Source organism: Phyllostomus discolor, chromosome 12 (genome assembly GCF_004126475.2).
Source record: "Phyllostomus discolor isolate MPI-MPIP mPhyDis1 chromosome 12, mPhyDis1.pri.v3, whole genome shotgun sequence".
In the NCBI taxonomy this organism is placed as follows: Eukaryota; Metazoa; Chordata; class Mammalia; order Chiroptera; family Phyllostomidae; genus Phyllostomus; species Phyllostomus discolor.
The window spans coordinates 2,055,467-2,077,491 of record NC_040914.2 but is presented as its reverse complement, the minus strand read 5'-3'; the positions used below and the strand labels follow the sequence as shown (position 1 = coordinate 2,077,491).

At 50.9% G+C, this 22,025-nt stretch overlaps 3 protein-coding genes and 2 long non-coding RNA genes across 7 annotated transcripts; 2 read left to right on the top strand and 3 right to left on the bottom strand.

Moving 5' to 3' along the window:
* Positions 1–1,662: 1,662 nt before the first annotated feature.
* Positions 1,663–6,578, bottom strand: SBSN (suprabasin). Its single transcript, XM_036013108.1, is given in 7 exon segments — positions 1,663–1,840; positions 2,368–2,412; positions 2,521–2,586; positions 4,184–5,101; positions 5,155–5,655; positions 5,748–5,935; positions 5,938–6,578. Coding segments are annotated over 7 exon segments (2,121 nt in total). The 5' UTR covers positions 6,317–6,578; the 3' UTR covers positions 1,663–1,816.
* A 3,731-nt stretch (positions 6,579–10,309) lies between these two features.
* Positions 10,310–19,897, top strand: GAPDHS (glyceraldehyde-3-phosphate dehydrogenase, spermatogenic). The gene is given in 14 exon segments (XM_028530522.2): positions 10,310–10,619; positions 13,119–13,314; positions 14,116–14,212; positions 14,378–14,484; positions 16,925–17,015; positions 17,114–17,156; positions 17,159–17,219; positions 17,619–17,715; positions 18,007–18,158; positions 18,320–18,438; positions 18,441–18,481; positions 19,493–19,590; positions 19,681–19,717; positions 19,719–19,897. Coding segments are annotated over 14 exon segments (1,242 nt in total). The 5' UTR covers positions 10,310–10,552; the 3' UTR covers positions 19,755–19,897.
* On the bottom strand, positions 13,304–20,041 carry LOC118497723. Of its 3 annotated transcripts, XR_004900253.1 has the most exons (4): positions 19,904–20,041; positions 18,774–18,862; positions 13,983–14,148; positions 13,304–13,434 (listed from the first exon to the last, which is right to left on the bottom strand). It is a non-coding gene; the product is annotated as an uncharacterized LOC118497723 (long non-coding RNA). The 3 variants fall into 3 exon arrangements; XR_004900254.1 differs by lacking the exons at positions 13,304–13,434; positions 13,983–14,148 and adding an exon at positions 17,851–17,941 and having other exon boundaries at positions 18,686–18,862; XR_004900252.1 differs by lacking the exons at positions 13,304–13,434; positions 13,983–14,148 and adding an exon at positions 17,851–17,941 and having other exon boundaries at positions 19,904–20,037.
* LOC118497724 lies at positions 15,464–16,156 on the bottom strand. Its single transcript, XR_004900255.1, has 2 exons — positions 16,087–16,156; positions 15,464–16,054 (listed from the first exon to the last, which is right to left on the bottom strand). It is a non-coding gene; the product is annotated as an uncharacterized LOC118497724 (long non-coding RNA).
* Positions 20,042–20,095: 54 nt separating the features above from the next.
* Positions 20,096–21,868, top strand: TMEM147 (transmembrane protein 147). The gene is given in 8 exon segments (XM_036013107.1): positions 20,096–20,282; positions 20,351–20,420; positions 20,885–20,909; positions 20,912–20,942; positions 21,027–21,164; positions 21,301–21,385; positions 21,472–21,593; positions 21,677–21,868. Coding segments are annotated over 8 exon segments (672 nt in total). The 5' UTR covers positions 20,096–20,205; the 3' UTR covers positions 21,801–21,868.
* Positions 21,869–22,025: the final 157 nt, after the last annotated feature.

Sequence of the window (22,025 nt, the reverse complement as noted above, 5' to 3'; positions counted from 1 at the left end):
ATGTGCTATGAATGAATGCTTTTTTTTAATGCAGGAAAGAGATGTCTGAAATTTACTTTGAAATGCATCAAAAATGTTTTGACACATGGCTAGATCCAGAGATGTGTATGCTGGCTGGATGTGTGGTAAAGCAAGCATAGTAAAATGTTAGTGATGGAATCTAAATAGTGGATTTGCAGGTATCCGCACTGAAGCTCTTCACCTTTGTGCTAACTTTGATATATTTGCAAAATAATTATTGCAGGAGAAGAGAAGGAATATAAGTGATAAAATGATGGTATTCTATAAGTAAGGAAAAATGTAATGAATATAAAGTTCCAGGAACATCACTTTTACCCCCCTCTCATATCGTTTAGTTCTTACTGCTGCATTGCCTTGTATTTGTTTTCATATTCTGTTCATGTGTCTTGTCTCCTCAAGAAGCCTATGAATTCCCCAGGAGCAAGAACACTGTCTCTTATTTTTGGTCCCACAATTGATGAAATTTTGAAGCTGGAAGGTGTATTTATAATCTTCTCCTGCAGACACAAGTTCCCTGCTTTATATAGGAGGAAACCGTGGCCCCTAGAAGGGAAATAACCTGCCTACAGGCACACAGTCCTGATTGGAATGCAGGCATCCCAGCAGCAGGGCCAGTGCTTGGCAAGTGTTCTAGAGACTTTATAGGCAGCTGTGAAAGGTTAGGTTCTGGCAATAGAAAGACCTGCTGCTTTCTTGTGGGTTACTCTGGGCAAGTGTCCTGGTCCCTCTGAGCCTCTGTTTCCTCATCCATATGATAGGGATCATAAAAGAACTCTGCCCTTGGGTTGGGGGAGGTTTAAATGGTTACAGAGCATGAACAGCTTTTCTCACAGGACCTAGGACCTAGTAAGTGCTCAGTATAGTAGCTGCTATGATGATTCCACCGGTCTTTGAGTCATCCACAGATCTGAAAACTGGGCCTCCTGAGTCACTATTCTTGTCCTTATAAAAAAGCTCTTCCTCCTGCCATCAGTGTGCCTTCCCTCTGAGCTTTGGTCCTCCCTGTGAGAGGGTCTCCTGAATGTATCTCTGTTCTCTCTCTTTATTCAGTGATTCCCATAGCTATTGATGCTAAACAAGGAAAGACCCCTTTGTTTGCAGAATATCCCTTGTACCCCTTAGGCTGTTTCTCCCCCCAAATACTGACTATGTGACCTTGGTCATGTTTCTTAACCTGTGTAAGCCTCCATATGCTTCTCAATAACAGTACCTCTTACCTAATGGGTGGTTGGGAGGCTTCAGCAATGTCATGCATATAAAGTACTTGTCAGAGAGCCTAACATGACTAAATTGTATAATAAATCCAAGTGATCATTGTTATTCCTTTGGTGCAACATCTCCTAAATGAGAATGCTGCCCCATTTGACTCTCCCTGGGTTCCCGACCTCTCTCCCCTGGTGTCTCTGCCCTACCACTGGCCTGAGTGGCTTTCCCTGTGTGACACTCCTCCCAGTGTTCACCATGAACTTGGCACACTAATGAAACATGGTTTTTCCGGTAACCGCTTTCTCAGATCTGATCAGCCTGAAATCTCCAGCTTAACCCATCCTGTACATCACACTCCCAGCTCCTTCAGCAAAGAAGCAAGAAAAGACAAGCCTCCCCACTCACAGCCCTCCTTAGGGAGCATGTGGACCATGATGAGAGTAGATTGTGTCTTATTTATTCACAAATCTCAGTACCATTCCCATAAGGGACTCCCAAAATCTACCCCAACCCCTATCCCCAGCTTCTTCAAGTCATTTCAGCTATGACAACAGGAACATCAGTCTGCTCAGCAAGGCCAGGCATCAGTTTAGGGAATGATGTTGGCGACGCTCTGGAAGAGAGAAGGAGATAGGGAGTGAATGCAGGGTGTGCAGTCATGGAGGCACTGAAATCTCTGCTCTCACATCTCCCCACCCCCGGGAAACAAGAGGGAAGCTGGCTACCTTGGCCAAGGAATTGCCTATGTTCTGGGGAATATCTTAAGGAAGGTAGCACCTAGATTAAGAAAGAATAGGGAGCCAGGACTCATAGGAGAGATGATGAGGACAGATGGTGGGCACATGGAGGGGATGGTTTCAATCTCCCCTCTTTCCCTGGTTCACAGATATACACACGCCCCTGGAGGTCTTTTCTGCTAGCCTATGTTTGCCTCAGTGGAAATTAAAAGATGAAATCAGGATGTGAAGGGCAAGGAATAAATGAAGAAAGGGACAAGCAGAGATGGAGAATGTGTTGAATGATCTCTGAAAGGCTGAGAGTCTGTCCACAGTGAAGTTGTCCATGAATAAGCAATGCAAAAGAAAGTATACAAATATCTCCTAAGATAGAGCAGAAAGCTGAAACCATATGGGCACTCACCTGCCACAGAGCTGGAAAGTTGATGAAGGGTTTGTTGACCGAAGCCTAAAATTCAAGGACAAGAGAGTCAGTACCCAGCATCCATCCCACCACCATCCTAGGAGGGCCTCCACTGCCCCACCTCCAAGTCCATGCTTTGCTTGGGAGACTTACTCCAGATGTTAATGTTGTGGTTGCGCCCCCTCCGTGATGGACGGTAGATCCGCCTGGATGACCGCCCTGTGGACAAAACCCAGACCATCATTACAACCCCTCAGCCATTGAAGGTCTCCTAAGTTCCTTTTCCCCAGTTACCTACTGCCCTCTAGGATGACTAACCTCCTACCCCCTCACTGTCCAGAAAGAAACCCAAAGGCCCTGTTACCATGGTAATTCTGTGAGAGATGGGGAGAAAAGCCAGGAAGGACATCTATCCCTACTGACTAATCTTTCCCCAATTCCCTTTTATTTTATTTGAGAGGCTCTTAATCATTGAGAAGAGGCCTGGCTAGAAAGGGAACCCAGAGGACCCATGCAAATACCAGGACCATAATTAACTTCAGCCCTGACCTCAACTCTACCCTTTCAACATACACATGAGCCTGATCCCCAACTTGGGTTGATCCCAATCTTTAATCCTATCCCAGACACTCAGCAGTACTGCAACCCAGAGTCCTATCACAAACCTCCCTCTCCTGCCGTCTATCTCAGAGCTGTTTCCCCCTTCATACACACTTTCTACATAGTCCAGGGGTGTCAAACTCATTTCCACTGGGGGCTACATCAACCTCACGGTTGCCTTCAAAGGGCCAAATGTAATTTTAGGACTGTATAAATGTAACTACTCCTTAACAGTTAAGTGAGTGCTTGGCACTGCCACCGGGTAGAAACAAGGTGCAGGGCCAGATAAAACAAGGTGGAGGGCAGGATCCGGCCCACAGGTCTTGCGTTTGCCACCTGTGACATACTCTCTTTCTCCCCACCCACCATTCTTGGCTCACTGCCTGGCAGCCAATGTGGCTATGGGCTTTGAGGCCTGGGCCAGTCCTCAAGAGGGTTTCCCAAAGAGTCGTCATGAAGATTGAAAAGCAGAGAATTGAGGCAGGCAGGATTCAGCCTTTTATAGCCATGCCCCCTCCTTGGTGCCTGCTCAGCTGTGCATGGTGCTGCTTACTTCTTCTGCCCTCCAGTGTCTGTTCCCTCTACACAATTGGGGATCAGAAATCCTTCACAAGACCTGCTCTGATGGGCCAGTATAGAGGAAGAGAAAGCCTGGACCTGAGATTTGCCAAAGATGTGTGCTAGCCACATGACCTTGGCAAATCCCCTTAAACTTCACTGAGCTCAGGTGTCCTTATCTGAAAATTAGGGAATCACGTCAATCTCCTTACCTTGACTACCTCAAATTAAACAGAAAAGGGCTTATCTCTGAAGCTATTCCTTATGCTCACACTCTGATGTTCTGCATTTTCTCAACACTCATTCTGCTCCCACTGTAATAGACCTTGGTTCAGCAACTGTTTCCTGTTCCCCAGCAGAGGCTTCATGTTCCTCCCTGTAGAACTCCTTAACTAGGAGGGCAGCTCCCTGAAATTGGGGCTGGGTGACATTCATACTGTCTAGTATAAAGCTTTCAGATAAGATGGCTTGATCCATCTGACCAGCTAACCACCAGCTTCTTTGTAAAGAAGGAGAGGAAGAAGGAGGACACAATTATACATCTGCCTAAGCTTCTTTCACCCTGTAAAAGCTACCTGGGCTCCCCAAATATCTCAAGGGTTTAACCTCTCCCTCCCCCAACCCCCTTCTCCCCTTTTCCCCGCCCCTGTTCACCTACATTCAGCAGCTGGTTGGCCTCCTTGCCGTCTTGGTTGACCCCATTATGAACATTCTGCTGCAACCTGTCCACCTCCTTTCCAGCCTGGCCAGCAGCATGGTGGACACCTTGGCCAAGTTTCTCCGCTTCCTTTCCAGCCTGGCCAGCAGCGTGGTTGACACCTTGGCCAAACTTCTCTGCCTCCTTCCCAGCCTGGTTGGCCCCATCGTAGAACCCTTGGACCACTTTGTCTGCCTCCTTTCCAGCCTGTTCAACGGCATGGTGAACTCCCTGGCCAAAATGCTCCTCCGCCTTCCCAGCCTGGTTGATTCCATTGTGGACCCCTTGGACCACTTTTTCCCCCTCTTTCCCAGCCTGCCCTGCAGCATGGTGGACCCCCTGACCAAATTTCTCCGCCTCCTTCCAGGCCTCATTAACCCCATGGTGGACCCCATGGCCAAACTGCTCTACCTCCTTCCCAGCCTGGCTGACCCCAGGATGAACTCCTTGGACTATTTTGTCCCCCTCTTTCCCAGCCTGCCCAGCAGCATGGTGGACCCCCTGACCAAACTTCTCTGCTTCCTTCCAGGCCTCATTAACCCCATAGTGGGCCCCATGGCCAAACTGCTCTACCTCCTTCCCAGCCTGGCTGACCCCAGGATGTACTCCTTGGACTATTTTCTCCCCCTCTTTCCCAGCCTGCCCAGCAGCATGGTGGATCCCCTGACCAAACTTTTCTGCTTCCTTCCAGGCTTCATTAATGCCATGGTGAACCCCCTGGCCAAACCTCCCTGCCTCATTCCCAGCCTGCCCTGCAGCATGGTGGACCCCCTGACCAAACTTCTCTGCTTCTTTCCAGCCCTCATTAATGCCATGGTGAACCCCCTGGCCAAACCTCCCTGCCTCATTCCCAGCCTGCCCTGCAGCATGGTGGACCCCCTGACCAAACTCTTCTCTGCTTCTTTCCAGGCCTCATTAATGCCATGGTGAACCCCCTGGCCAAACCTCCCTGCCTCCTTCCCAGCCTGCCCAGCAGCATGGTGGACCCCCTGACCAAACTTCTCTGCTTCTTTCCAACCCTCATTAATGCCATGGTGAACCCCCTGGCCAAACCTCCCTGCCTCATTCCCAGCCTGCCCTGCAGCATGGTGGACCCCCTGACCAAACTTCTCTGCTTCTTTCCAACCCTCATTAATGCCATGGTGAACCCCCTGGCCAAACCTCCCTGCCTCATTCCCAGCCTGCCCTGCAGCATGGTGGACCCCCTGACCAAACTTCTCTGCTTCTTTCCAACCTTCATTAATGCCATGGTGAATCCCGTGACCAAACTTTTCTGCCTCCCTCCCAGCCTGCCCAGCAGCATGATGGACCCCCTGACCAAACTTCTCTGCTTCTTTCCAGCCCTCATTAATGCCATGGTGAATCCCATGACCAAACTTTTCTGCCTCCTTCCCAGCCTGCCCAGCAGCATGGTGGACCCCCTGACCAAACTTCTCTGTTCTTTCCAACCCTCATTAATGCCATGGTGAATCCCATGACCAAACTTTTCTGCCTCCTTCCCAGCCTGCCCAGCAGCATGGTGGACCCCCTGACCATACTTCTCTGCTTCCTTCCAGGCCTCATTAATGCCATGGTGAACCCCCTGGCCAAACCTCCCGGCCTCATTCCCAGCCTGCCCAGCAGCATGGTGGAGCCCCTGGCCAAACCTTCCTGCCTCACTTCCCGCCTGGTTGACCCCATGATGGACCCCCTGAATCACTTTGTCTGTCTCTTCCCAACCTGTCCAGCAGCATTGTTCACGCCATGGGTAAGCTTCTCTGCTTCCTTTCCTGCTTGTCCGACGCCATTGTTGATCCCATGGGCTACCTTGTCCAAGCCGTGGTTGAGCCCCTGGACGCCCTTGTCCAGCTCCTTGCCAGCCTGGCTCCCCATGTTGCTAAGTCCATTAAGAACTTTCTCCACTTCCCTTCCAGCTTGAGTGATTCCATTGTTGATGCCTTCCAGGGCCTTGCCCACCTCTCTCTCTGCATTGCTCAGCCCTCGGTTGATCCCTTCAATGACCTTCTCAAGGGGGTCATTACTGGCTGCCCATCCAGGCAGGGCCCCCAATAGCAATAGGAGGCAGCAGGAACTGACCAAACTGGCAAGATGCATATTGTTAGGAGGGTAGAGAGGATGCAGAGAGGAACCAGCAAAGCCAGGCTGCTATTTATCCTCTGCCTCCCTCCCTCTTCTCCACCCCTCATGACTCAGTTACCTCTGTGAGGCACTGACTTGGTCCCCAGTCAGGGAGGTATTTCCCAGGGAGATTTGGGGTTGAGCAATGGAAAGGAGGAGGAAGAGAGGGTGAGTCATGAATGAAGAATACTCACATGGCATCTTTGCTCTTTGCCCAGCTTGGGCCCTCCACCCCAGAGCCTAGATGTCTGCCCTTCCAACCACCTCCTCTTTTCATTCCTCACCCACTAGCCATGTCTCCTCTCCCAATCCCCCACCTCCCCCACCCCCATCCCTGGTTCCTCAGCATCTTCACTCTCATGGAATCAAGGATCCAGATTCCAAGCACTGAGATTCTAGAAAGATGAGAGGTTAGTCGGGGGAAGGGAGCACTTTCAGTGAGTTGAGGGAATCATCAGATCTTGTATTTATTATTCTTCTTGATCCCCCTGCTATTTAGAATGATCCAACTACATAGGATTTCTCCCTTATCCTCAAATACACCAAGCTCATTCTTTCCTCATGACATTTGCACTTACTGTCCTCTGTCTGATATGTAGAATTCAGACCTTCGCATGGCAGTTTCATCATTCTGTCTTTGGCTCAAATGTCACCTTCTCAAAAAAACCTTCCCCGGTTGTCCCCAATTATACTCTGTAGTATCCTTTGGTTTTTATAGCACTTACCACAGTCAAAAATTACCTTTTTATTATCTGTCTGACCTATAAGCTTATAAATGTCCAGAGGACAGGGCCTTTGTGTGTTGGTTGCTGCTATATCCCCAATTTCTACCACATTGCCTGGAGTTCAGTAAATATTTATAGATTGAGCAAATGAATGGATTAGAAGAAACCAAGGAAAGAGAGGCTAGGTTTGGGCCTGAGTCTCAGAGGGTGCGGGGGGGGGGGGGGGCAGTGCCTGGGTCCTCAGAGGGTACTAGGGGGAAAGTTGCAGGTTTTGAGGCCAGGATCACATTCTCATCACAGAACCTTAGACTCCTGCCTCCCAGCCCTTGGGCAAGGGCAGGGGGCCGATTGCCATGAGCTGGGGCAGGACGCAGTGTCTCCTGAAAAGCCGGTTGAGGCAGCCATGGGGAGGAGCTGAAGACCCAGAGCAACAGGAAGCTGTCAGCCAGAACCTGGGCTGGGGGCCAGGATCTCATTCTTCCTCACTGCCTCTCCCTGGAGACTCATTAGTGCCCACCTGAAGCCTAGTATTAAAATGGCAGCATGGGTTGAAGGGGGAAACAGCTGGGAGTTTGGCCTAGGTATGAAGAGGTGTATCAGGAGGAGGGGCAGGTGGTGGATGGTGGATCTGTGGCAGAATACCTATCTGGAGCCAGTTTAGAGGGATGCACAGACCAGAAGGACAAGAATCAATGGGTGGGTACAGTTGGGCGCAGAGGTGAAAGATATTTGGGTTTTGATGCCAAGGGGAGAGACTGAGAGAGGGGGTGGAGGTGGGATTGCTAGTGGGAAGGCCAGGCAGGAAAGAATGTGCAGGGTGTGAACAAGTAGAGGTGGCAGAGTTATGTGTGTGGGTGCCAAGGTGTGGTGAGAAACTGCACGTGTTTTCAGCCTTTGCTCAAACAAGGACAACAAGGCCCACTCCCCTTGGAGGACCCAGAGTTCCACCTAGATCCTGAACACTTGGCTTTACCCAGAACCAGGCATCCCAGACCCAGAGGCCCAGGAGCTTCTGCCTTCTCTGGGCTGTCTGTAGAGGGTGAGTAATTGTACCACCTCTCTACACTTCAGCTCATCAAATCTGTTTCCTAGTTTCACACTCCAGGGACAAAGCCAAGTCCCTGGGCAACCTCAGGTGTGGCTTTTCTGCTCTGTCCAGTGCCTACATCAGGGAGTTTCCCATGCTGGGAGATTGCTGGGTGGGGAGTTCCAGAATCCTAATCCTCCCTGAGGTCGACAGGTACAATTTCTCCATTTCTCTTTCCACCCTTGTCTGCCCCATCCTACCATATCTGTCAGCCTCTGTCCACCTCCTTGGTGCTCCATTCCCATTGGCCACTGTTGGGTTCAGAACTTTGGCATCTTTCTCTGTGATCCTCTGCCATTCTCTGCTGGTTTTGGTAACAGTGGCTGTGCTGCTGTCCTCAAGGAGCTTTTAGTCACTGAGCCATCACAGCTCCCCCAAAGCACTCCCAAGTTTGCCATGAAGGTACCACTGTGTGCTTGCCAATCCACGGGGCCCCTGAGCACATGCCCTGTCCAAGAGCCTCTTTGGACAGGAGCTGCCATAGGCTTTCCAGCTCTGGTTAGGATCTGCTTGCTGCACTTCCTATGAACTGGGAAATACTTGCTCCCAACACTTTGGCAGATCTTGCCATAATATCAGGATCTTAATCAGTCTTGGGGAGAAGAGGGCTTAACTCTCTGTTTCATGTTATTGTCCTACTCAGATTTGCCATTTCTTTTTGTACCAGTTTTAATCCTTTATATTCTCTAAGAAATATTTTAATTTCATCAAGCTTTTCATATTTATTATTGTAAAGCTGTACAAAGTCAGTCCCTTTTAAGCCTTGGTTTTATTTGTGTGGTCTCCCCCTGTCCTGATGATACATATAAAATTTGTCCCCCTCTGTTTAATTACCTTTTTTTGGCCTTGGTTGATTGAAATCTGCCCATCTATATGTACACCCAGTTTAGTTTCAGTTCCACCTCTCCTAGGCCATCCAAGCAGGAAGGCCTCGCCCTCAGCCTGTCCCATGACAGGTGCTTAGCAAACTGAGTACTCATGGAGGTTTGGGGAAGAGGTTATGTCATTGTGCCCCTTCTTGCTTCCACACCTCTCTCTGAGATGGTGACTCCTTCCTGGCCCAAACCCCTACACCCCTAAATCTTGATCACAGCTGTGTGTCAACTAGCCCTACAGGTGAAGGTGCCTGCCTGTGCAAGCAAGCCCCCACCCCCAGTGCTTTAAGGGAGAGGAGCCATCTGTCCATTTGTTCCTCCTCAAATACGTAAGCAAGCTTTGCTTTGTGCCAGACACAGTTCTAGGTGCTAAAGGTCTAGCAGTGAATAAAATTGTGGGAGAGACAGTGAACAAGTAAATCATAAATAGATCATGACAAACTACATGAAAAGCCACAAGAATGGGGTTCTGTGAGAGGATATGGCTTGGAGGTTGCTTTAAGAGTGGGGATCACCCTGGCTGGTGTGGCTCAGTGAATCGAGGGCTGGCCTGCGAACCAAAGGTTCACAGGTTGGATTCCCAGTCAGGGCACATACCTGGATTTTGGGTCAGGTCTCCAGTAGGGGGCACACAAGAGACAACTACACATTGATGTTTCTCTCCCTTTCTTTCTATCTCCCTTCCCCTCTGTCTAAAAGTAAATAAATAAAATCTAAAAAAGGGTGGGGATCAGAAAAAACCTGAGGAGGTGACATTTATTTATTCATTCTGGTATTATTTATTGAGTACACACCTTTTAAGTGCCAAACACTCTTCTAATCAATGGGATAGAAAACTGATGACTTAGACAAGCACTCTGCCCTGTCTCTAGTGAGTACAATTAGTAAGAAAACAAATGAATAAACAAGATGATTTTTAGAGAGAGACATATGCTGTGAGGAAAATGAAAATAATAGAGTGTAACTCTGGAGTGGTTTTGCACATTGGAATATATAACCCAGGATGGGAAGTCAGACAAGGCTTTCTGAAAGGTGAGTACATTGAGGGGGTGAGGGTGATGGCAGGTAGTGACTGGGAAAGGAAAGAATATTCAACAGGGAGTCAGGAGGACCTCTTTTAAAGGGTAACACCTAGGGAAACCAAGAGGCAGCCAGCTAATGGGAGACTTTGGCAGGGTTTCCAGGCCTAAAGGAACATTCAGGGTAACTATGAGGAGTGGGGTGTGAGCCCAGGAACGGCACGGAAGCCGTGTGGAGAGGGCTTTGAGTATCCGTGCAAAAAGTTGCATTCTATTCTAGACACCAGCTGAGGCCTCAGAATGGTGGTACACAGCAAGCAGATGGCAGAGGCGTCCCCTGGGATGCGCTTTTTGTGCAGCCTCTGTGACATCACTGGATTGTGACGTCATGGCAGGAAGCTGGTGTCCCCAGCCTTGGCGCTCAGTGTGGCAGTAACATCGCAGCCTGGCGTGGCAGTAACATCGCAGCGGGTCCCTGGGTGGCTAGGCCATGAAACCTTGAGGCCATGCCGAAACGCGACATCGTCCTCACCAATGTCACCGTTGTCCAGCTGCTGCGACAGCCATGCCCCGGTGAGGGATGAGGGGGAGAGCCTCTGCGCACATGGGAAGGGGTGGTCGAGGAGCAGCATTTGCTGTGTCGGAGCCCCCTCCTTTCTTGAGAGTCCGAGAGGGAGGGGACAGGAGGCACAGGCTCTTCCATCCGGAGCTGCTTTTCTCCCACTCTTCACCCCTGCCGGTTTGCTGGCAAAGTGGTTTCTATAAATGATCGTGGAAGTGATGGGGACTCCCATCCTGAGGGTGGGCTGTGAGCTTCTAGAGCACGATGGAAGGATAGAAGTAGGGGCGGGGCGTAGGCTGGAGCAGGTTTTTGAGGGGCAACTCTGGGTACAGCCACTGGGGTTAAGAAGCTCGGCAGGCTGGGTTTCACATAAAATGGATGTTTCTGTCGACAAGGGTAGAAGAGCCGCTTGGGAGTTGGTGGGCTTCTTCCCTCCCTGTATTGCACAAAGCGTGGACACTTGCGACCTGCCAGGGCTGTGCCAAGCACTTTACAAGTGAGCTCAGTGAAGCCTTTTCGGAGCGCAAACCACCTCTCTGGGTCTCTCACACCGGATTAGGAGATAGAGTAGGGACTCGGAGTCCCTGGCCAAAATCACAGGCCAGACAGACGGGGACAAACGGACACACACACACACCACCACCACCCCCCCCCAACTAAAGGAGGCAGAAACCTTGCTTCAGGAGGGCAACCCCCATTTCCTCCCGCCCTGGTCACAGAGAGCGGAAGAGGGGGCAGCCGGGAAGCTCCACCTCGCGGGGGTGGGCGTAGCCAGAGCTTCGGTGAGCTTCATGGTTGGGGAGCTCCTGCAAGATACAGCACCAACAGGGTAGGGGCTATGGGCCTCTCCTTGCTCATTACTCGCTCTGGGACCTCAGGCCTGCTTCCCCTCTTAAGGATTCTGTGAGCCAATGTACATGGAGCTCAGCACAGCACTTGGCCCATGATGGAACCCAGGAAATGGAAGCCTCATTGTAACTGGGAGAGTGTACCTGTGCTTGTGTTTCACCTACCAGGTTGTGCTTCAACGATGAAGCTCCTCTCGGCTCCTCCTTCCCAGTGCAGAAGCTCTCCCAGTGTACTCCACCCTTAGAATGGAAGGGAATGGAGGGGAGGGGAGGGGAGGGGAGGGGAGGGGAGGGCAGGGCTGAGGGAAGTTGGGAGAGGACTATCTGAGTTTTCTTTGAAAGTCACAAAAAGGCAAGGTGATAGGTGCTAAAAAAAATAAATGTCACAAAGTGGACCCATCCCTACTCTTAATCCAGACTGACAAATCTCTTTTCGTGGTAGCAGAATCAGAACCCTAAGGAATGCAAACATCCTTAAGATCACCAATAATCACAGGGTGCCTGCCACCAATAAATACTAATACTTCAGTCCAGCCTCAGGCCCCAAGGTCTGTGGTAGCCCATCGAGGTCAGGAATACAACAGGCCAGGTGGCTCCTGGCTCCTAGTCCCACCACCTTCCAGGTGCTTGTGATTCTACTGCCAAATACAACTCCCACCTTCATCCTCCAGTCTCTCTTCAACCCCTTCTCTCTCCCTTTCTTCGTGAATACTTACATCAGTCTTCCTCCCCTCTTTATTAAAATCAGCAACTACTCAGCCTTGAGATCTCACTGAGCCCTCACAGAAGCCCCCAAATGGAGGGTCAGATATTATGACAGGAAACAGGCCAGAGAGGTTCATTAACTTACCCAAGGCTACACAGATGCAAGGTGGCTAAGCCAGGGCCAACAATCAGGCCTGACCCCCAGTATGAAACCCTGTGTCAGGCAGGCCCCTTGACTGCTGTTTGTACATCTCCCCTCGTCTCAAGACTTTACCTGCAGCTCAGGTAGCACACCTCCAAGCACAGGTGCTTTAATATGCAGTATGGGAATGGGAGTATAGAGAGGCGAAAGCTGATAAAGGTCTCTATTTGTTCATGTTTGGTGCACCTGTATTGTGAGGCTAAGAATCACCTCAAGTGCTTGTTCTGCAACACTTGGGCCTCAGAACAGACCTACTTCACTAGGAGAGGCTTCCCAGATGATGCTTATCAGAACTGTTTGGGGACCACTGGGCTACATGAGTTATCAGGCCATTCAGAAAAATATATTTGAAATACTAATGTATAATATGTGGAATGTTCCCAGATTCTTGTCATAAGCACTATATATATTTCCTCATTTAATCCTAATAGTGCCCCTCTGAGAGAAGTACTATTATCATCTCCATCTTAGAGAGGAAACTGAGTCACAGAGAGTGTCACCCCCAAACAACTGTTAAAAATACATAGTACCCACTCAATTTGACTCTCCAGGAAAGGGGCCCTGGTGTTGATATTTTAAAGCAAGCCCATCCCCTGCTCATTCTGTGGATCAGGTAGGTGTGGGAAACACTGGGCTAGATGGTTGGTCATTAGGGGTCAGAATCCAGCAACAGGTTCTAGGTGGGAAAAATGGTTTATTTTCTCTCACTGTGGTGGTGCAATTAACTGCTGCCCCCATCCCCCTACCTACAACAGTGACCAGACCACCACCACCACCACCACCCCAGCCAGCACCCAAAGTTGAGGCACAGCCAGAGCCAGAGCCAGAGCCTGAGCCACAGCCAGAGCCAGAGCCAGAACCACAGCCACAGCCACAGCCTATCAAGGAGGAACCCCCACCTCCTCCACCTAAGGTTCCTAGGGTTCGGGAACTCACTGTCGGCATCAATGGGTGAGTCAGCCCTGGCCCCTGATCCCTTCCTGAAGCCTTAGGGCCCAGGCTTTCCTCTGATTACTAGCAGAATGGGGTACCTCCACATTTTTCACCATCAGTGCTTTTACTCTGTTCACTCTGGAGAAACAGGGAAAAGGTAGACAGGGCTCAACCCTCTCAGTGTGCATATTGAGAAGACAACAATCAAATAAGAAACATTTGGTTTGGTGATGTGTGTATGAACAGTATTGGAGTATAGTAAGACTGGATAGGCCAGTGTTAGCTGGGGTGTCAGGGAAGACCTCTGGGAGGTGATACTGGAATGAGGTCTGAGTGACAGCTGTGAAGCAAGCAATGGCTCTGGGACAGAGGTGACAGTTCAGTGTGCAAAGGGCAGGCAGGAATTCAGTGTGCTGGTGTGCAACAAGCAAGGGAGAAGAGGAAGGAGAGCAATGGAAAGCAGACAGAAGCCTGGTAGGCCATGGTTAGGAGTTTGGATCCGGTTTTCTGACAGAGTATGGAAGTTTTCAGGCCAAGAGATGTAATCTGACCCAAAGTCCTACAAGATCCATCTAGCTACATGGTTAGGAATGGGGCAGAAGATGGGTGAGGAAGCAGGTAAATCAATTAAGAGGCTAGTGAGGTCATCTGAACAAGATGATAGTGGCCCATACAGGGCTGGTTACCTTCTTCCCCCAGACTGAGGAGTCCCACTCAGCCCCTTGAGGAGCCTTCTGCTACCCCCTTCTCTCTTGTCCCCTCCTCTGCCTGCTTGCCAAGGATTCTGAAGATAATCCCATAACACTTGTCCCTGGACAGGTTTGGACGCATCGGTCGCCTGGTGCTGCGTGCCTGCATGGAGAAAGGCGTTAAGGTGGTGGCAGTGAACGATCCATTTATTGACCCGGAATACATGGTGAGCAGCAGGCAGAGGGTAGGACGGGTGGAGAGGGGAGTTAACAGTGCTCTCTAGAAGGCTCCCAGCTGCAATGTGGAACCTGCATCAAAGCAGGGACTCCTCAGGAATGCCCACTTTCCCACCCCGCCACCCCAAGACAAGCAGCCACTCTGTCTCCTGCAGGTGTACATGTTTAAGTATGACTCCACCCATGGCCGTTACAAGGGGACTGTGGAATACAAGAATGGACGGCTGGTCGTGGATAACCAGGAGATCAGTGTCTTCCAGTGGTAAGGGCAGCTGTCTGAGGCATGCCTACAACTATTAGTGAGGGCTTGTAAAGATGACATTAGTGGAGGTGTTGTAAAGAATGGCCTTCCAGCCTCTCACAGAGGGTTCATAACCCCACAGATTGTGTGTGCATACCTCTTGGTGTGGATATAGGGTCTCGGAGATGTCCCTGACTGCCTAAAATGGTAGATGGAAAGATGCCCCACTGTACTCAAGAATTACTTTTTATTTAATGCACATTTGCAAGTTTTGTCACAGGCAAACCAATTCAGCATGTCTAAAACTCACCTCTTGATTTTCCTTCAACTCCCAAACCTATTCATCTCCCTTCACAGGGAGCAGCATCACCATCTAGCCAACCACTTCTACTTAATTCCTACACAGCAGCCACAGAGGCCTTTTTAAAACATCAACTGGCCCTGGCTGGCATAGCTCAGTGGATTCAGCACAGGCTGGGAACTAAAGTGTCCCAGGTTCGATTCCCAGCCAGGGTACATTCCTGGGTTGCAGGCCATAACCCCCAGCAACCACATATTGATGTGTCTTTCCTCTCTCTCTCTCTCTCTCTCTCTCTCTCTCTCTCTCCCCCCCCCCTCCCTCCCTCCCTAAAAATGGATGAATAAAATCTTAAAAAAAAAAAAAAAAACATCAACTGGACCTAGTTAGTCCCCTATTAAACCCTCCCATCACCCCACAAATAAAATCCCACCTCCTGATAGCACCCCACAAGCACTATGAGCCCTTTGCCTTAGCCTCCTCGTAACCTCAGCCACCCTGTCCATTCACCTCTTGGGACCCTGATCCAGCACCTCTACACTTAAGCAATGCTTCTCATACCCATTTCACAGAGTTCCCACTGATAATTTTCCTCCTTCATTTAAAGATATGTTCAGAATTGGTAAGTAGAAGGCAATACTAGATGTACAATATGCTTCAAATACAAACATTTCCAAGATATAAAAAAACCCTAAATATTTATAAAATAGGGAATAGTAAACCTACTTTATTTCTTTGCAAATGCATATAGCTAAGTTTAATTTTTTCCACTTTTTTCCCCATTTTTACTGTTGTTAAAGTACAGTTGTCTCCATTTTCTACCCACCAGTCCTCCCACCCCAGCCATCCCCACTTCCCACCCTGGATCCTACCTCACTTTGGCTTTATATTTCTAAGTAAATTGTTAGCTACTCCTGGCCCTGATTTTATATACACTTGTGCTTGCATACTCACAAGCCTTCCCAGTGCTCCTCCCAGCAGTTCCACTCTCAGCCCCTCTCCTTTTATTTGCTGGCAAGGTGAATGATAAGGACAGACAAGGAAGGCTTGAGGTGTCAGGGAGTGGGAAGTGGTGAAGATGGGGACTGGAGCATCAGTGTGAATGGGAGAAGCTGCTTGACCCAAGTTTGAAATCATACCAAAAACAATTCCAGCACAAAGGTCATTACTCAGACATACTGTGTCCTTTCCTTCCTCATCTGGGCACCATCACCCCTGCCACTTGCAGCATTCTCCCCCTCAACGTGCATTCTTACTCGGGTGCTGCCTTCTCAGGTCACTGCAAATGGTTTGCTCCCACTCCACCCCACTCTCCATTACTGCACTGTCCATGTTCTCCAGGCACAAAAAACCAAACCAATCTTGCTGTTGTGTGTACTTTAAACCTGCTCTAACCCTTCTTAGCAAGGGAACTGAACTTCCTTAACTGTTTTCCTCATGTAACTGATGGAGATGATCAAATCCACCACATTCATAGTGGATAGCAGAGCCAAAGTTAATAGGTGTACGGAGAAACACTGGGAAGAGCATTTTCCCACAAGGCCACAGCCTCCTTGTAGGAAGAGTTCTTAGTTTGTGTCATCACTGTTGTTTTGGCACCTACGGTGCAGGCTTCATTACACCCCCCACCCCCGTTGCTCCCAGGATATAGCCGCCTGTCTTCAGGGACTTGCCGGCCTCTGGCAACAGGCTTCCTATTGCAGAAGCTGGAGTGGTAAAGACAAGAGAGGCAAGAAGGGCCATAGTGAGGTTGCCAGGGCAGGGAACCAGAAGCAGTGGGGTGGGCCTTGGCCTCCTGGGGTCTACATTCTAGATAGCTTATGTAGAAAGGGCCTGACGTGGTTAGGAGTAGTCAGGGATGGTCCCCTAAGGGCAAGGAAGCCCTGAGCCCTGAGTAAGGGAGGTGGGAGCTTGTATACACCCAGGCATAGCAGGGGTGGGGCAGTCAAGAAAAATGGCCCACAAAGGGGTAGTTGGGTAAAAGGCAAGACAAGCAGGGTCAAATCCATCTGGGACAGCTAGGTATGTGTCGGGTGGGGAGAACAGATGGCTGCAGGCCAGGTGGGAAGGTGTCTGGTCAGCCTTTCAAACCATAAAGGCCATGGACTATGACAGCAAGACATGCAAGGGAGATTCATGCACAGTACTGCCACCCCTCCACAGCAAGCAGCCGAGAGATATCCCCTGGAAGTCTGTTGGGAGCCCCTTTGTGGTGGAGTCCACAGGCGTGTACCTGTCCTTAGAGGAAGCTTCCGTAAGTGGGGGAGAGGTGCCCAGGGCTGGCGCAGTGTGGGGGTGACACTCAAAAGCCTTATGAACTCATGACACCACTGCTCCTTCCTCCTTCCCTAGAACCACATTGCAGCAGGTGCCTTACGTGTGGTCATCTCTGCACCTCACCAGATGCACCTATGTTTGTCATGGGGGTGAAATGAAAAGGGGACTATAACCCTGGCACATGAAAATTGTCAGGTAAGGGGCAGGTACCAATCCTGTGCATGGTACCCAAGAGGACATTGCCAGCCCGTGATGAGGAGGGATCAAAATCATACTCAGCCTCCCCAGCTCCACCCCTACTGGTATTCCTTTCACATCCATCTGCTTCTCCCTCCCAAAGTCTTAACAGCCACCATGTTCACATTGCCCTAAAAGTGTTAAAAATACATGACTTCTGGAGAACATGCTTGGGGAGCTTCCCCAGCTGCACTTCTGGTGCCTCCTTGTCTGAAGGCATCCCCAATGATCCCAACTCATCCCCATCCTGATTCTTCACAAAAACCAAGCCTATGAGCGTATCCCCAAAGTGAGGTAAGGGTGGTAGGGTGGCTCTGACCCTCACCTCACAGTGTCCTTGCACACTGGGCTGTTTCAGCAATGCATCCTGTACCACCAACTGCCTGGCCCCCCTCGCCAAGGTCATTCATGAGCGATTTGGGATTGTGGAAGGACTGATGGTGAGTTGAAGGCTGGGGAAGGATGGATGGCAGGGAAATGACTTGCTTAGTGTGTGAAGTTAACAGGAAGAGACAGGTTTCAAGAGGAAAGTCCTGCCAGTGGTGAAGTCTCGTAAGACACTGTGTAAGTCGCATTCAAGGCTAGACCCTGGCTTACAGGTGTCCCTCCTATGGTCTGTGGTGGTGGCCCCCACCAACTTTCCACACCTGGTTCATCACCCTAGGCCTAGAAAAAAGAGGTATAGGAGTTTAGGAGCCCAAAGGCCTCACCTCAGTCCCCTTCTCTCCAAGACCACAGTTCATTCCTACACGGCTACCCAGAAGACAGTGGACGGGCCATCAAAGAAGGCCTGGCGAGATGGACGGGGAGCCCATCAGAACATCATCCCAGCCTCCACAGGGGCTGCCAAGGCTGTGGGAAAAGTCATACCAGACCTCAAAGGGTATGAGGGCAGGAAGCTGCAACCAAGAAGGGGGGGCATACCTTGGGAGGACTGAAGTAGCCCCAGTCCTTGAGGTGTTTAATGAGGGGAAGGGGGAGGGAGGGAAGATGGATGGAGAATTCCCTGGGTTCTTATTCCCACTGCAATGTGGGATTCTCCAGGAAGCTGACAGGAATGGCATTCCGAGTGCCAACACCAGATGTCTCTGTCGTGGACCTGACTTGCCGCCTTGCCAAGCCTACCCCATACTCAGCCATCAAAGACGCCATAAAAGCAGCAGCCAAGGGCCCATGGCTGGCATCCTGCCTACACCGGAGGACGAGGTAGGGATTGAGGAGAGGAGACCCTGGGAGGAACCCTCTGGGGAGCAAGCATGACTCCCCACTTGCCAAGGAGCTGCTCATAATGTATCAAGATAGGGAACTGCAGGGCTGGGAAGATCAGCTCTCCCTGACTCGGAAACCTTTGCACTTGGTGCTCGTTTGGTCTGGAAAGCTTTTCCCCAGGTGGCTATATATCTGTCTCACCTCCTCCAAGTCTTTATTTCAGCCTTTCCTCTCTGCATATGTTCTTTTCATGGCCTTTTCTTCACCTGAAATTTCATTTCATACTCACTGTTGATCCTGCTAGCACATGCATTCCAAGAAGGTAAGGATTTGGGGACTATCTTTTCACCTACATAGCTCCAGCCATCTTCTCAGGGCCTTGGAACACAGCAGGTGCTCAATACATGCTTCATGAACAAGACAACATATCCCATTTTTCAACATTTGCTCAGGGCAGCCCATGGGCAGGTACCTTCCCTGTAAGGAACAGATGTCACTGTCCCTTTGCTCCCACTAGTGTCATTTCTGTGCTGTCTCCTTGTTTAGCTCCTGCAGATCCATCCTCACACAGCCACCAGCACCTCTTGTTCTAACAAACCAAATCACATCACCCCCACTGCTGAAAAACCTTCTTGTGGCCTTCTACCACACCAGGGCCAAAACCTTCAGGGCCCCGTGCTGGAGCTCCTTCCACCTCACATACTGGCTGTGCTTAGAAGTTGAGGAGTCTTAGAGGAGTTGGCCAGACCCTCCTAGGTATCCAGACCCAGCCTAGCTGCCTCCACTCAAGAGCCTCCTTGCCAGCCCATTCCAAGTGTCTGCATTATTCCCAGAAAATGGTATTTATTGGTGCAGCATCAGGGTGTTTCATATCCCAAGCCTGGACACAGTAGGAGTCCGCCAAATATTGTAAATGAATGGATGGCCAATATGCCTGAGTCAGAACCTGGGCTCCTGGAGGCCCTTGCTCTGTGACCCACACTTAACCTTCAAAACTCTTACACCCAGGTTGTCTCTACGGACTTTCTCGGAGATACCCGCTCATCCATCTTCGATGCTAAAGCCGGCATCGCGCTCAATGACAACTTCGTGAAATTAATTTCATGGTAAGGGGGAAGGGGTCTGAGAACGTGGGGGGAGGACTGGGGGCAATTGGGAGGGATCCCCTGACCCCCTCCCTCCTTCCCCCTCCCCAGGTACGACAACGAATACGGCTATAGTCACCGGGTGGTTGGACCTCCTCTGTTACATGTTTAGCCGAGACAAGTGAAGTAGGACAGCCCCTCCTCTGTTTCCCTGTACTCCCAGTCCAGAACCTCTACCTCCCGTTCCCCGCCCTCGGCTCCCCAGGGGAAGCAAGGTGCCCCGGGCAAGGGACCCGCGCCGCTGGGCCACCAGTGAAATAAAAACAGTGCTCACAGCTGCGCCCCGTGTCTCTGCGCCGTTCACCGCGAGGTTCAGTGCGTTTTTCCGTCTGGCGAGAGCCACCCACCCACTGCCTCGGCTCTGCGCCGACTCCCAGCAGCAGGACTGGCTCGCCGCAGAGTTCAGGCGGGCCACGACCAGTGCCTCGGCGGCGCTCGCGACGTCAGCACGCCGGCGCCGTGGACTCCGCTCCAGAAGGCCGCGCGGGCGGCGGCGGAGGACGAGGCGCCGGGTGCGGGCTGGGGCGCCAGGCGGGCAAGGTAGAAACCTGTCCTCCGCCGGGCCGGGGCAGCGCCATGACCTTGTTTCACTTCGGGAACTGCTTCGCCCTCGCCTATTTCCCCTACTTCATCACCTACAAGTGCAGCGGCCTGTGAGTGCGGGGCGGCCGCGGGGCGGGGGGCGCGGGCCCAGACGAGCCCTCACCTCCGGCTCCTATAGGTCTGAGTACAACGCCTTCTGGAAGTGCGTCCAGGCTGGCGTCACCTACCTCTTCGTGCAGCTGTGCAAGGTAAGGACGCCCGGAGCCGCACAACAGTCCCCAGGCTCGCACACCCAGGGCTCCACCCTGCTCTAATCCGGCTGTGTGGGGTGGTCCTCAGCACAACACATAGAAGGTGAACTTTGGGAGGGTGGAACCTGAGGAGAGGCCTCCAAGCAACTTTTGCGTAGCTATTTTTGTAAAATTGAGAAAACTCAATTGTACAATTAAGAGGGATTTAGAATGGTTAAGAACCGCTAACCACCACACTGACTGCAAATGCCCAGGCACTTCCAGGTCTGACCGTGATCCCCAGTGATCACCATAGAGAACTTCCAGGTCTACCCCTTCATCTCCCGGGTCCTGTACTCTTGTCCTCATCTGGTGGTTCCTCTCCACATGGGAAGCCTGGAACCATGTACACACTAACTTCCCACAAAACCATCTTAGTTTGTCACCCTCACCTTGGGGTGACCTCTGTTTTCTGTTCGTAGATGTTGTTCCTGGCCACTTTCTTTCCACCTGGGAAGGCGGCATCTATGACTTCATTGGGTGAGTGGGGCAAAGAAGGCAGGAGGGGGTGCAGAAATGAGGCCTCCTGGTACCTATGCTTAAGCAAGCTTCACCTGACCCACAGGAGTTCATGAAGGCCAGCGTGGATGTGGCAGACCTAGTAGGCCTGAACCTTGTCATGTCCCGGAACGCCGGCAAAGGGGAGTACAAGATCATGGTTGCTGCCCTGGGCTGGGCCACCGCGGAGCTCATTATGTCCCGGTGTGTGCAGCAGCCTGGAGCCTAGATTCCTAAAAAAGGACACTTGGTTTCAGGGAGGTTCTGTAGGGTGGGGGCTCAGATTCTGGGTGCTGAGGGTTTCTGGGTACTGGAGAACTCTTCCCTTTGCCTTCTTCAGTTGCATCCCCCTCTGGGTTGGAGCCCGGGGCATTGAGTTTGACTGGAAATACATCCAGATGAGCATTGACTCAAACATCAGTCTGGTACGTAATCCCATTCTCTTGTACACGACTTTTTGGTGGTGGCACTACTCCTCAGGGCCTAGCCCTGACTTCCTGCCTCCCTTCAGGTCCATTACATCGTTGCATCTGCCCAAGTGTGGATGATAACACGCTATGACCTGTACCACACTTTTCGGCCGGCTGTCCTCCTGCTGATGTTCTTCAGTGTCTACAAGGCCTTTGTCATGGAGTGAGCGGGGTGGGGTTCAAGGCCGGGTCCAAATGGGGATGGGTTATCTTTTTTCCTTCTTTCATTGTAATATTTCCCCACAGGACCTTCGTCCACCTCTGTTCCCTGGGCAGCTGGACAGCACTTCTGGCCCGAGCAGTAGTGACGGGGCTGCTGGCCCTCAGCACCCTTGCCTTGTATGTCGCTGTTGTCAACGTGCACTCCTAGGCCTGGTATCCCACATACCTTTTCCTTGTCTCCAGGTTTTGGTGAAGTAAATAGTATTTGGAAAGTTGTTTCCGCCTACATCTCTCTCCGGAACTGTATACCAATACCATGCTCGCCTACATGCCAGAGTCCCTTGTTCTGGCTTTGGAGCCAGGTGGACAGGCTAGAAAAGTAGCTGGCCCTGATTTATCCAGTGTTCCTGGAGCAGTTTTTCAGCTTTTTTCC